General features: G+C 38.3%; 2 protein-coding genes across 2 annotated transcripts; one reads left to right on the plus strand and one right to left on the minus strand.

Moving 5' to 3' along the window:
• Positions 1 to 466: 466 nt before the first annotated feature.
• On the minus strand, positions 467 to 4,199 carry LOC113756760 (protein FAR1-RELATED SEQUENCE 5-like). Its single transcript, XM_027300298.1, has 6 exons — positions 2,082 to 4,199; positions 1,878 to 1,958; positions 1,639 to 1,710; positions 1,366 to 1,473; positions 1,184 to 1,252; positions 467 to 718 (listed from the first exon to the last, which is right to left on the minus strand). Exons 1-6 carry the CDS (start codon positions 4,197 to 4,199, stop codon positions 467 to 469), a joined length of 2,700 nt encoding a protein of 899 aa, XP_027156099.1.
• A 2,204-nt stretch (positions 4,200 to 6,403) lies between these two features.
• On the plus strand, positions 6,404 to 12,687 carry LOC113756759 (tetracycline resistance protein, class A-like). The gene is made up of 14 exons (XM_027300297.1): positions 6,404 to 6,632; positions 8,975 to 9,086; positions 9,261 to 9,370; positions 9,458 to 9,580; positions 9,675 to 9,847; positions 9,995 to 10,070; positions 10,800 to 10,886; positions 11,104 to 11,184; positions 11,289 to 11,321; positions 11,576 to 11,629; positions 11,731 to 11,772; positions 11,920 to 11,998; positions 12,081 to 12,151; positions 12,276 to 12,687. The coding sequence occupies exons 1-14, from the start codon at positions 6,447 to 6,449 to the stop codon at positions 12,375 to 12,377; spliced, it is 1,329 nt and encodes a 442-aa protein (XP_027156098.1). The 5' UTR covers positions 6,404 to 6,446; the 3' UTR covers positions 12,378 to 12,687.
• The last annotated feature ends 571 nt before the right edge of the window (positions 12,688 to 13,258 follow it).

Consider the following 13,258-nt stretch of genomic DNA (forward strand, 5'->3'; position numbering starts at 1 on the left):
CTGACCAACAAAACAAGCAACTCAACAAATTCTAGAGTGCATCTCCTCTTAAAAAGCTAAAAGTGCCAAGATTCAATTAGTGCATGCACGAGTATCACACAAGGTGCCATCATATGAACAAAAGTTCCAATATTTGATGCACTTGCAATAGCTTGTCAACTTTTACAAGTTACTGGGAAATCAAAGTTTGATGTTTATGGTTTATTTAATATTTTTATATATTTTTTCCATAGATAAACAATCGGTTTCTTCAACATCAGCTCTAAAGCTGGAATTCAAGAGACTGACCTTTAACGAGCAGTGTTATATATACATATATATATATAACTAGATGCACATAACTCCTAACTTGGAGAGAAACACATTAGCACTTGGTGCCGTGGTGTGTGCAGATTCGTGAGCAGAAAGCTGGACTGCTGGAGCCGGGATATTACTTACCTTCAAGGCTTCACTGGCTTACAAAGCTTCAAGCCTTCAATGGCAGCTTCGGTGGCAGCAGCAGCTTCCTGGAAGAATTCTGGCAGCGGCTGCGGCAACTTTGAACTTCGAACTTCCAAGGTGCCGTGGTGTGTGCCCAGCTGCAACGCTTCACTGGCTTACTGGCAAGGCGGCAACAAAGCTTCAAGCCTTCAATGGCAGCTTCGGTAGCAGCGGCTTCCTGGAAGAATTCTGGCAGCGGCCGCGGCAACTTCGAATTTCCAATTGCTTGCCTCAGACTCTAAGAGCAACTAGCAAAGCAAAGGAAAGAAAAATTGAAAGCCGAATCCCTGAAAAATTGAAAGCCGAAAATTTGAAAAATTGCTTGCCGAATCCCTGCTTGCCTTAAGAAGTTCTCAATTCGTTCTTCAAGTGAAACATCAATGGTGCCTGTATAACCTCGTCAATAAGTTGTAATAGCTTATTAACTGCTTGTAACGTACATATGCAGCATTCTCAAGTTGGGATAACCACTTAATGTCTCGTTCAAAATGTATAGTTACACATCATTCATCAACCTCATTTTGGGGGGAGGCGACGTCAACGCGTAGTTGCAATCCCTGTGTGTTATTTCTTTCCTGAAATGTGTAACGATGGCAAATCAGCAAATATTATTAATAAAACATACGATTAATGATATACGATGTCCAAGTCTCCAATTAATAACATTACATAAATATGTGCTGTAACGATAAAAATTTGTCACCTGAGGTGATGGTGCAAATACATGATATGCATCAACATCACAGTGTGTTGAAATTGCCCCACGCTCCTCCTACATTATATAGTATAAGTAATCGACTGTCAACAAATCATTACCAGTGCCTATATTACTCACTTATAAAGTTAAATTGGACTAGACATTATAACAAAAATGATATATCAGACCATTAAAACATCTCTGACGGAGTTATGCTTGGAAAAAATAGAAAATCTGGGATGCATCCATTCTGTAGGGACACTTGCAGGAGGCCCCTGATTAGCCAAACGGTGGACCTTGAAATAATAAAAAATAATACGTTATTAAAGCGAGCATACGTTAACTACATAATTTGCATGATTTGACAGCCTTCGGGAGCTCACCGTTACAATTAAAGAAAAAAAGGTAGCTCTACTACATGAACAAGAAGGTTTTATTTTAACAACTAAATGTAAGCATACCGTTTGACTTTCATCGATATCGGGAGCAACAGCATTTGGAGGGCCATTCACTGTCTGACTCATTGAATGCGTCTACAAGTTTCGTATGGGCAAAATCATTGTATGAGACAAACAAAATACGTATATCAGGAGGGATGACGGCCGTAACAACATTATCACACAATGTAACATCAATGTAACTATTTATGCTGTTAGAAACATCCAAATAAAAGCAAGAGTCATGTCCATTTTATACTAACCGAAACAGAGTCAGTAGATGAACGGCATCCCATAAACATGTATTCTTCAAATGAAATCGATGTCGGCTCCGATTCTGAGACCTACAGTATTGACACGGCAATAATATTATTTCATAATGAATGTTACCTAAACTTTAGTTAATAGTATAACAATAACTTAGTTTTAGCATAAATGTTCCCCATGTACCAAAATTTGATCCATACCGTAGTCTGTGTAGTCCTTGATAATCTAGATTTTCTTTTTACTCTGTCAAATTTATCGACCCAACTTCGCATCACTCTACTTTTCTTCCCACCGCCTCGTTTTTTAATGCCTCTTGCGACTACTGCCTCCCCCATTTCATTTACAATTTCAATTTTATCTCGTTCCTCCATATTCAAATTTTTTTGATTTTGCAAAGGTTGCTCTTCGCTTTCTGAGAGGAGGAGCTCAACTCTCTTTGACAAATCGGATATGACAGTGATTGCTACTTTGCTGGTGTCCTCCGACATTGCTGCTCGAGTTGCGACCTTAATCATGGCCGGAGCGAGCTCCCGATAACGAGTTGAAATCATGACTTTAGGATCAGCCACAACTTCCTGTCCTCGCCGATCAAAACAGTCTCCAGCCCGAGCTCTTTTTGTCCATCGCCTCTTAATGTATTCAGGAGGAATTATTTTTATGCCCACGGTATCAAACACCTTCAACGCGTGCCCACATAAAATGCCTTCATTCTCGTATTTTTTACAACTGCAACGTACACTTAGATCATTCCGATTGAATACTACTGTTCTTTCAGGTCCTCCATCATACCTCATGACCGCAAACTCCACAAACATCGCTGCATCTTGTTGTCTCAATATAACCATAGCTGTTGACTCGCCATATTCATTTTGGAATGCAACAAATACGGTTGGTGAATACGTCTCTGATGCATGCACAAGCATAGGTGTTTGCCTTAACCCTACCATGGGGAGCTTTTGCCTCATTTCATATTCTGCGATCAGTTCATTATGTCTCTTTTCATCAACCACCCGATTGAAATGTCTAAAGAACTGCACAAGGTCATGATCCAATTTCAAATGATTTTTAATTGCTGCATTTAGGCTTTCGCTGAGTTGGGTGCTTCGCATTCCCGCGGTCCATCTTTCTTTCATCATGCACCTTGCCCATTTATCACGAATTTTGTACAACCCCGAGAGCCATTCATTATTTTCAAGATTGTGTTTTTTCACCATCGCCTCCCACACCCTATTGAATTGTTCCACTTCTTCAAACTCATACATGCAGGCACCAAACATGTATGGAAGATCACTATTTTCCTTGTAGTGATTGCCAAGATGTTTCATAAAATTACGCCTTATGTGAAACGTACATAGACCGTGAAATGTTTCAGGCATGACAATTGAAAGAGCGGCTGCCATGGCGTGATCTTGGTCGGTTAGTATGGTACTTGGATGTTTTCCGCACATTGCTTCTAAAAATGTACCAAACACCCATTTGAAAGAATCTATCGTCTCATCATACATAAGGGCAGCACCGAATATCACAATTTGCCTATGCTGGTTAAAACCCACAAATACTCCAAGTGGCCGGTATTCTTTATTTGTTTTGTAGGTTGTGTCGAATGTGACTACGTCTCCAAAAAAGTTGTAGTCAATTAACATTCCTGCATCAGCCCAAAAGATATTCGTTATCTGCTCTTCACAGTCCAGCTGTACGGCATGAAAAAAGGATGGATTCTCGAGTGTTTGCTCTTGAAAATAATTCAGCATGCTACCTGCTTCTCCATATTTCAAGCTCCTTTCCCGTCTCGTTCGAAGATATCGTTTAAGATCATCCCGAGTATATCCCACATTACCCATCCCACCTGCTTCCGTTCCCATAAGCTCATGGCTCTGTTTCAATGAAAGCCCAGCATCCTCGCTTATTTCAGCTTGGAATCCTTGAGCCACACTCACTTTTCTTTGTGATGGCATCATGTGAGCACATTGAGCAATGTGCAACTCATGATTATGCTCTAAGACAAGGTCATGCACACGGTACTTCATTGTCCCTCTAAACAACACGATAACCATCTTAGCTCCACACCCTGTTTTCGTCGGCGCTCGTGTCCTCTTTGGCATCACATCACCTTCGTACTTGCGTTTCACACCTTCCTTGCAGCAACTATATCTCCTAGACGTGGTCACGCCGTCTTTGTCTTTATTCAGATAGTCTTTACGTACACTGAAACCCATTTTAAAGGCATACTTGTTGTAAAACTTGTACGCATCCTCTTCACTGTTGAACTCCATTCCTAATTCAGGGGTCCCATTTTCTGCCAATTTGCTGCAATCCATTACTTCTACTCCTGCCAATTATGCATCAAACACCCTAATTTGCAACATTTCATGAATAGTATGTACATAAACGACAATATAAATGTATATTGCCATTTATAATGTGTTATGAATCACACATTACTCGTATACCAAATCCTATTATTACGCTTATCAATATGATTAATGATTCACATCACCTTACTTTTACTCTAAGACAACGGCATTATCTATGTACACTAACTCCATGTACACTAACTTATACGGACTGTAATGTATTGGTCACACGATGTAAGTCTATTTTAACTGTATGTACATCCACGCTGGTGATTATATTTTGATTCTAGATTCTTTAGCTTATTGGACCTTATGTCATTCGTTAATGACAACCGCATAAACCAACTCCACATTTTCTACATTTTCTACATTTTGAGGGCCAAACAAGTACTTTCTACTCATTGTAATGTATTTCTTACATCATGTAATTGACTTACAACACAAGGTTCACCCATTTATTATTCACATATGTGTCTTTTCCTCTGTTTCACCCCATTCAACTCTACGCCTCTATTTTATACACACTGTATGGTCAGGAGAGGGGCAAACTAATATTGCTCCATGAGCATGGACCAATTACTAGATGCACAATAATTCATATCAATTGTAATACGGTGGCTATAACATGTAACTAATTTACAACAAGATGTATATTCATTCACTTGTTAAATGTGACTTTGTTTCTCTCATCTTTCCCTAATTCCAGTCGATGGTTTACTTGAATACATAACCCTACTTTCTACTCATTGTAATATATTTCTTACATCATGTAATTGACTTACAACACAAGGTTCACCCATTTATTATTCACATATGTGTCTTTTCCTCTGCTTCACCTCATTCAACTCTACGCCTCCATTTTACACACACTATATGGTCAGGAAAGGGGCAAACTAATATTGCTCCATGAGCATGGACCAATTACTAAATGCACAATGATTCATATCAATTGTAATACGGTGGCTATAACATGTAACTAATTTACAACAGGATGTATATTCATTCACTTGTTAAATGTGATTTTGTTTCTCTCATCTTTCCCTAATTCCAGTCGACGGTTTACTTGAATACATAACCCTAGGTCTTCCAAAAACTACTATCCCATTATAGTCCATCACTGAAAAGCTGAATGCTCACACACACACAGATACGGTACACACATACAAATACAGTACAACTTCACTATTCTTCTATCATCTTCATATTATGTCTTCAGTGACTCTAATTTCATCCTTCCTTTAACAGATGTGCATTTGGGTGACAAATTATTGGCCACAATTACTGACATGGTTCAGTCATGTTACCTTGGTCTGCTAATACGCTTCACGTTTCACCGAAGTCGGAGACGTAGCTGCTTCTGCTATTAAGTTGAAGGACAAAATCTGGTTTCGTGAGATGCTGAATTTCCTCTATTTACTTCTACCTTACCGCCGCTCTTGCACGCATTCAGAATACATACAACACTCTTATACCCAATTGGAGACCACAACTGCTTCTGCTATTCAGTTTTACGGACAAACTTTGGCTTCATCTCTGTTTGCTTCTTCCATGCCGCCTGCCTCTCCACCCACTTTTCTGTCAATTGCTACCTTCATCAGAGTAGACTACACCCACTTCACCTAGAAACACCCAGTAGGTTGAATCCCACCTGAACTTCAGCTTTCTGCCTTCAGTGAGTGGTTGGTCAGAGTAGATTACCTTCACAATTTAATTATTTGGCTTCCCTCAGTTTTGTTTTCTGCGACTAATTCAAAATTTCAACTTGAATTTCAAAAACCAATTCTCTTCCGTTTGCTCCGTCTGCTCCCGTTTGGAAGTCAACATTTTTTTATTTGGAACGGCATCGTTTTTGTGCCCTGCTTCAGCCTTGCTGACTTGGCTCATTTGTCTCCTCACGTTTTTTATGTGAGGAGACCGTTCAGGACGGTCGCTGACCGCTCCCCTACCCGGCCTATCCCCGCACCAGCCCAGACGCACACCCTAACCACAGGCACAATGCGCGCGGCTGAACGGGTACCGTCAGAGGAGAAGAGGCGCGCGATGCGCGAAGAAAACAACTCTCTCAATCACATGCGCGGCACGTGAGAGGACGACGAAAACCTCCAGGTCACCGCAGCCCTTCGCTCTTTATCTACTTATGTTGAATTATCTACTTATGTTGAAAAAGAATCGGAAGAGAGCGTTGAGAAGAGAAGAAACAAACGAAAAAAGATGATAGGGTGGTGGAAAAACAAGAGAGAAGTTAGACTTCTGGTGCACCTACTGCTGCCGCTATGCTTTCACTGGATTGCTGACGAGATGACTAAATCAGTTCTTGTGGATGTCACAACTGATGCTCTTTGTCCTGGCCACTCCACTTGCGAAGAAGCCATCTACCTCAATGGTGTTCAGCAAACTGTAAGAGCTACTACATCTGTATGAAATTCAATTTTTTCCCTCTTACCACGCTTCTTGGACAGGTGGTGACTGATCCTGATATATGAATGTGGTGAATGATCACCCCAACCCTCCTTCTTTAATTGTGTCTTTTACATGTATATCTGTTCGTATGTGTCGATGTTTGATGCACCAGGGCAGGTGTCTATATGTATCTAGAGTGGGATTTCTCTGTTTTTGTTTTCAAGAAGATGGACAAAATAATTCGAGGGAGTCTTCCTTTGTTGTAATCATGGTTTGGATTATGGTGAATAAAGAATGGGTTCTTCAAATTGTTTCTACAATCAGCCAATTATATGCTTCTGACGACCTTAGTTCCTGATCTTAGGCTGTTGTTGTCAATTGATGGTGCCTGCAAGTTTTCCCCCAAATATTTTGTTCCTTCATGGTTACTTCTCCATCTGGCGTGCTGCTTTTGTACTCACTATTTTATTTATCAGTTTGACGTGTTGTCTATGGCAGATAACGCAGGTTTGGAATTTCTTAATATGCAGTTACCAGTTGTTAACTATGTAACTATTTTTTATTCTCACCTTAATCATTTTCCTTCTTGTGATGATAAAGTTATATAGAAAATTTTGATGATGTTGCCGAATAATCTATGTAGCATTGAGAAAGATAATAGCTACTTATTTTCACTGAAATGAATTTTTTATCCAGCTCAAGAATGATATTTTAGTAATAATGCCACTACATGGACCCTGACAATGATAGAGTGGTGGCTTTACTATTCTTCTGGATTTGTTTTTGCTAAGAGTTGTAAAAATTTGACCTTCTCGGAGGATCACATCTGGAGTATTCCTTTTCCTTTGATTGAAAGCCTTCATAAGACTGACATTAATGAGCTTTTGCACCTAGTTGGGCTGATTATAAAAGTTGTGGACGGTTTTTGGCTCCATTTCTAGAGGCTGATTTCTCCTCTCCATCCACTAAAACCTTTGTGATCCCTAGAGTTTCTTATGGTACAATATTCAAGATAGTGATAATGGAATTCTTGTCTGGCATTTCTGTTGACTTTCTAGATTCATCTTGCCTAAGGAAGTGTTCAGCCACTACGTATTCAAAACAAATGATATCAAAGTTCATATCGATTGTTGTACATGTTAGAGCATGGTGAACTTGTTGACCCAAGGTAAATGAGCCTGAGAATAATGCTTTCAGTTTAGCATATATTTGTTTTGCCGATTCAATTTCCAAAAGGCAAACTGACTGTTTAAGGGAGAGATAATCTAAGTTGCAAATTTGAGTGATAACAGGTGAACAAAAACGAATCAAGTTCGAGGCAAATGTTTTGCTGCTAGGCAAACGGGTCAGGCACCTATCGTACAGAATTTCATTGACATGATTCGTATTTTGCAGATCAGTCCATTTTGAAACCCTTACCAGACTTTGTATATCATCGATACCTGCCAAAAGATGGTTGGAGCAATGGATTCCTACGGTCCTACCCCATCCGGCTCATCATTTGATTTTTTTTTTTAACTTATACTAATTTAATTTTGTAGTTCATCTAACCTTTGACATATATTTTATCGAAAAAGAAGTCTCATGCCGAAAAAGAAACATGTAAAGAGAATATAAGAAAAAGAAAAAGAAATTAAAAGAATTTAGAATCAATGAAAATTGAAATAATTAGTACTTTATTTTTCATATATATTCTACATCAATCAAACTCTTTTCTAAAATATATAAGATGATGACTTCTGAATCTTATAAACAAATAATCTCTCATATTTGAAGAGTAATTAGTTTAATGAAATTACTTAATTAACTCTTAAAATATTATTTTGTAGTATGTGTACTATAAAAATAATATATATATATATATATATATATATCCTACACTGTATTGATCAAGTCAAATTATGTGGACAGAATATCTTATTTTTCGAATTGAATCGAATTGAATATCGCGGGTGGGTAATTTTGCCCAGCCCTACTGGGTCCTAGTAAATACTAGTAGTCATAGAAAATCCTCTTTTGATGAACCTACGTGGAATATTTGAGTAGCTTGCTTTGACCATTTGTCATATAGCAGTAAATTGAGTAAATCGCCCCAGCCAGCCCTCAAACCATTTGTCATATAACATTTTCATTTTAGGATTACAAATAGAAGAAATAATTGCTGGAAGGTATTCTTTGACATGGTCAATAGTGCTGTTTATTGGAAAATGTGTGGGAAGTTCATAGGCTGCATTATTTTGATATGTTTACTTACTTTCTGTGTTTTTCTTGGCCTTCTCCTTCCTTTGCTTGTATGGCATGCATTTGCTTGTGAAGCTAATTAGTATTCTCACGCATAGGTTGTTGGAATATTCAAAATGGTGGTTCTCCCGGTTTCAGGCCAACTTTCAGATGATTATGGTCGAAAGCCACTTCTCCTTATTACTGTGTCAACTACTATATTTCCATTTTGTAAGTACTTTCAAATTTTGAATTCTTGTCTTCTACTTTGCCTTTTCTTTTAAAGGAAGCTATTCAACTGAAATACAAAAATTATCCTTTCCTGTCAATCTTCCTGAAGTTGTGGACATTTTTATTCGAAAATTTTAATTTTATTCCTGAAGCTGTTAATCTTTACTTTGGCAGCCTTGCTCATCATCAGTAAGTCAAAGAGCTTTGTGTATGCTTATTACGTTCTTCGCACAATTTCTTTCATCATAAAAGGAAGTACTTTCTGCATTGCTGCTGCATATGTGGTAACACCTTTACACAAACTTTTGAGCACAAAACCATTACGAGGTGATATAAAAGTGATAAAAAGACAATTTTCTGTTCACTTACAGGCAGATGTCATCGATGACAACAAAAGAACTACTGGTCTATGCTGGATGATGGGACTTTTTTCTGCTTCCCATGTCCTGGGAAATGTTCTTGCACGTTTTCTTCCCGAGGATAGCATTTTTGTGGCATGTCACCATAATAATCTGAGCATTACCCTACAGTTATTGGTTTCTTAATTTTTCTGAAACTGTTTATCAGAAATTAATCTTTCCATTTCAGGTTTCAATTACCCTCTTGATCTTTTGCTCTCTTTATATGGCTCTGTTTTTGCCTGAGACTGTAACTTCAGCTCCAATAGGAGACCAACGCTTACCATTCTTGAAGAAGGCATTTAAGATTGTTGAACAGCGATATAACTCAATGAGACGTGCTGCAATTATTGTTATCAGCAGGTATTAATGTATGCTTTATTCGCAAGGCTTTAATTTTTCAGTTGAGCAGTTCATATTCAGATTTCTCTGTTCTCTAGCACCTAAAAATTCCAGGGCATCAGAATGCTTTAGTGTATGCTTTCTGAATAATTTTTACTTTCTCCTCAGCCCAGCACTGAAGTGTATTTCTCTTATTTCGTTCTTCTATGAACTGGGGATGTCTGGGATCGACAGCGTCTTACTGGTATGTTTTCTCTACTACTCTAACAGAGGACTTCACTAAGTTCACATTCTGTACAAATTAGGTTGTTCATTTGGTATCCATATCAAATTTACCCTGACAAACATATCAGGAGGTTTATTTGGATAATTTGGATGTTACATAAATCATAGAAAGTGTTGACACCGAGGGAAGCATGTATAATTCTTGCTTAAGCAACCATAGAATCACTGTAAGTCATGGTCTTCCTTATGCATCATGGGGATTTGGAAGGAAATCAGAGCGAGTTTGCCTCTTTTTACGACTGCTACTGTTGAGTCTGTTACCAATCCTGTGGTCTAGGTTTGGTTTGGGATTCTTCAAAGCCTCTTTAGTTTGAAAACCTTTTCCTAAGAGGCCTTCTGAACCAGGAAATCCCGGAGGTGAGGAATGATCCCATATCTGTGAAATGCTCAATCATCTCTTTCTTGTTTGGAGTAAAAATGAGATACTAAAGATGTAGAATCCCTAGAAGGCAGAAGAATTTTTTGTTATAATCCTTTGTTATAGAAAATATATATTCTTGACTCTTAATTTGTTCAAAAATTACTTCAAGTCATTATGCTAGTAGATTTTCTTGTGTGCTATCAATTGAGGTCTATCCTGCTAACATCATTCTGAGTTTTAAGTGCACCTTGCTCCTTTATGTTTTCCTTATTAGTGCATTTTAGTGATGTGATTAGAACCTAATTTAAGCTTCTGCTACATTTGCAGTATTATCTGAAGGCAGCTTTTGGTTTTGACAAAAATCAATTTTCAGAAATTCTGATGGTGGTAGGAGTGGGTTCTATCATTTCCCAGGTAGTTCATTAAGCCTGTCTTTTTTATTAGAATTCACTAACAAAAAATGACTTTAAAAACATCATATGTTTAAGCGATAGACACAAATATGAGAACTCCTAAATATCTTGAGGCATAATTAATTTGCACAGCAAAGCACATCTTTTTGGCTTTTAAAATGCCTTGTATCATCTAGAATTTCTTCACTTACAATTTGCTATATGTGCTTTGTGTCAAGTTGCTGGTGCTTCCCAGCATCAATCCGATAGTTGGGGAGAAAGTTATCCTGTGTGCAGCATTACTCTCATCCGTAGCATATGTAAGTTGCCCGGTTAATTTAACCTGGAAGCTTGAACTTTCTCTAGTTTTAATGGATGCTTATATCATGGAATTTTTTCTCATAGCAGTACTTACCATTTTCAGGCATTGCTGTATGGCTTGGCATGGGCTGCATGGGTATGAACTCTTCCTTACCTAAATGTATGTATGTAGAGTATGTCTGTGGCACATGCATAGATTAAGAAATCAAGAGCTAGCACTTCCTCATATGTAATCTGCAATTTTATGAAATTTGGACTTCACAAGTACAACATATATACCGGATGGTATCTACTTTTGTTGTTTTACCTTTTCATCAAGTTACCACAGCAGATATCAAAACCACAATATCCTCCAGATATTGATTGATCTCAAGCCATTGTGCAATACAGGTACCGTACCTTGCTGCTTCCTTTGGAGTTGTTAATATTCTTGTGAAACCTGCTGTAAGTGCCTGTTCTTACAATATGCTACTGTGTGCTATTATACTTCTAGGGATCATTTATGTTTGTAGTCCATTTTAACTAGCTTGGTCAATGTATTACAGACGTATGCTCTCATATCAAAAGCATCGAGTTCCAGTGATCAGGTTTGTAGACTTTATATGTCTGTCTCTCTAACCCTCGTCTTCTTATCTTCAAAGTTTGGTTGATTTGAAAAACTGAAAGGAAAGCTTGAGGTTATGGGAATTTGGTAGCTGTTTAGTTGGGTAACCGGCTTCATGCTTTACTCACAGGGAAAGACGCAAGGTTTTGTTGCGGGCGTGCAGGCCATTTCAAGTCTGTTGTCACCACTAGCAATGACTCCATTGACCAGTGAGTCCAGTAACTTTCGCAATATTTCACACAGACGTCAGGATTTTCTTGTTTTTGCTTAACAAATGATTTCATTCTCCAGATTTATTCCTGTCAAGAAATGCACCATTCAACTGCAAAGGTTTCAGCCTTGTATGTGCATCTATATCTGTGGTAAGCCCCTTGGCCTTCTTCCTTCCTTCCTCCCTCATCCCGCCATCACTCCCTGATGGATCAGAAGCCCTGAACTTACATTTTAGCCCAGAATCTCCTCACTCCAATGCTTTCCTATTCTTAGGCTATTTCACTGATTTTTGCTTGGATGCTAAAGCGGAATCCTTCAAACCAGACCTCAGAGAATGATGAAGAAAACATTGAAGCACCACTCTTGTCATCATAAACTATGCTTACAGTAACCTCTGCGGACGACTTAAAGAGTCATATCCACTTAAAAGCCGTGGCCTTCTACTTGTCCACCCCGACTGTAAAACATAATTAGGTCATCATTCCATGTACAATAGCCATTACCCGATAAATGTTTCGCTCCTTTGTCCTACTATGTACATACCTATTTTTTTTCTTTTTAACATAGTTCTTTTCGAGAACCAAAAAACAAAAATGGACGGAACTAGAATTGTTCCGATTGCTTTAGTGGCAAAGAGTATCGAGTATAAGCTCTCAAGTACTTGATCTATATTTTGTTTTTCACAGACCTCAGATTATCCCTGCTTCTTGCTTCTCATAACAAGCATTTGTTAACTTTGAAGAAGCTTAAGCCCAAAAAAAAAAGAAAGAAAACTGAGAATCGTAACGGGAGCTTTGAGGCCCTAGAGCTTTTTTTTTTTTTTTCTTTTCTCGGAAACGATAAGTGATTTTATAGATTAACTAACCCTTTACAAGATCAAGCAAGGCTTGATAGCACTATACAACCCACGCACTGTTGTGCACTAAGCGAACCAAAGTTCCTCATCTTGAAGGCGATGCTTAACGCATTAGCGGCTAATCATATTACTTAACATATTATGATCTTTACTAACTAACCAAAGGAGCCACATTAGCGAAACAAAGACTTTCAAACTATGATATCCTCGCAAAGTTGTCAAGGCATATCCTGAGTGTTGTTGTGCATATGAGATTGACACTTGTTTTTATACATTGGACCTCAATTTTCCCCCACTCCTGCACAACAGCTTTGTCGGTTTAGGAAGTTGACAGCTACCTAATTCATCAACGAGCTGATTTCTGGCTTTCTCATGCATGTGCCCAACCTACGAACATGTT

The sequence above is a fragment of the Coffea eugenioides genome, unplaced genomic scaffold (genome assembly GCF_003713205.1).
Source record: "Coffea eugenioides isolate CCC68of unplaced genomic scaffold, Ceug_1.0 ScVebR1_2474;HRSCAF=3505, whole genome shotgun sequence".
Lineage (NCBI taxonomy): Eukaryota > Viridiplantae > Streptophyta > Magnoliopsida > Gentianales > Rubiaceae > Coffea > Coffea eugenioides.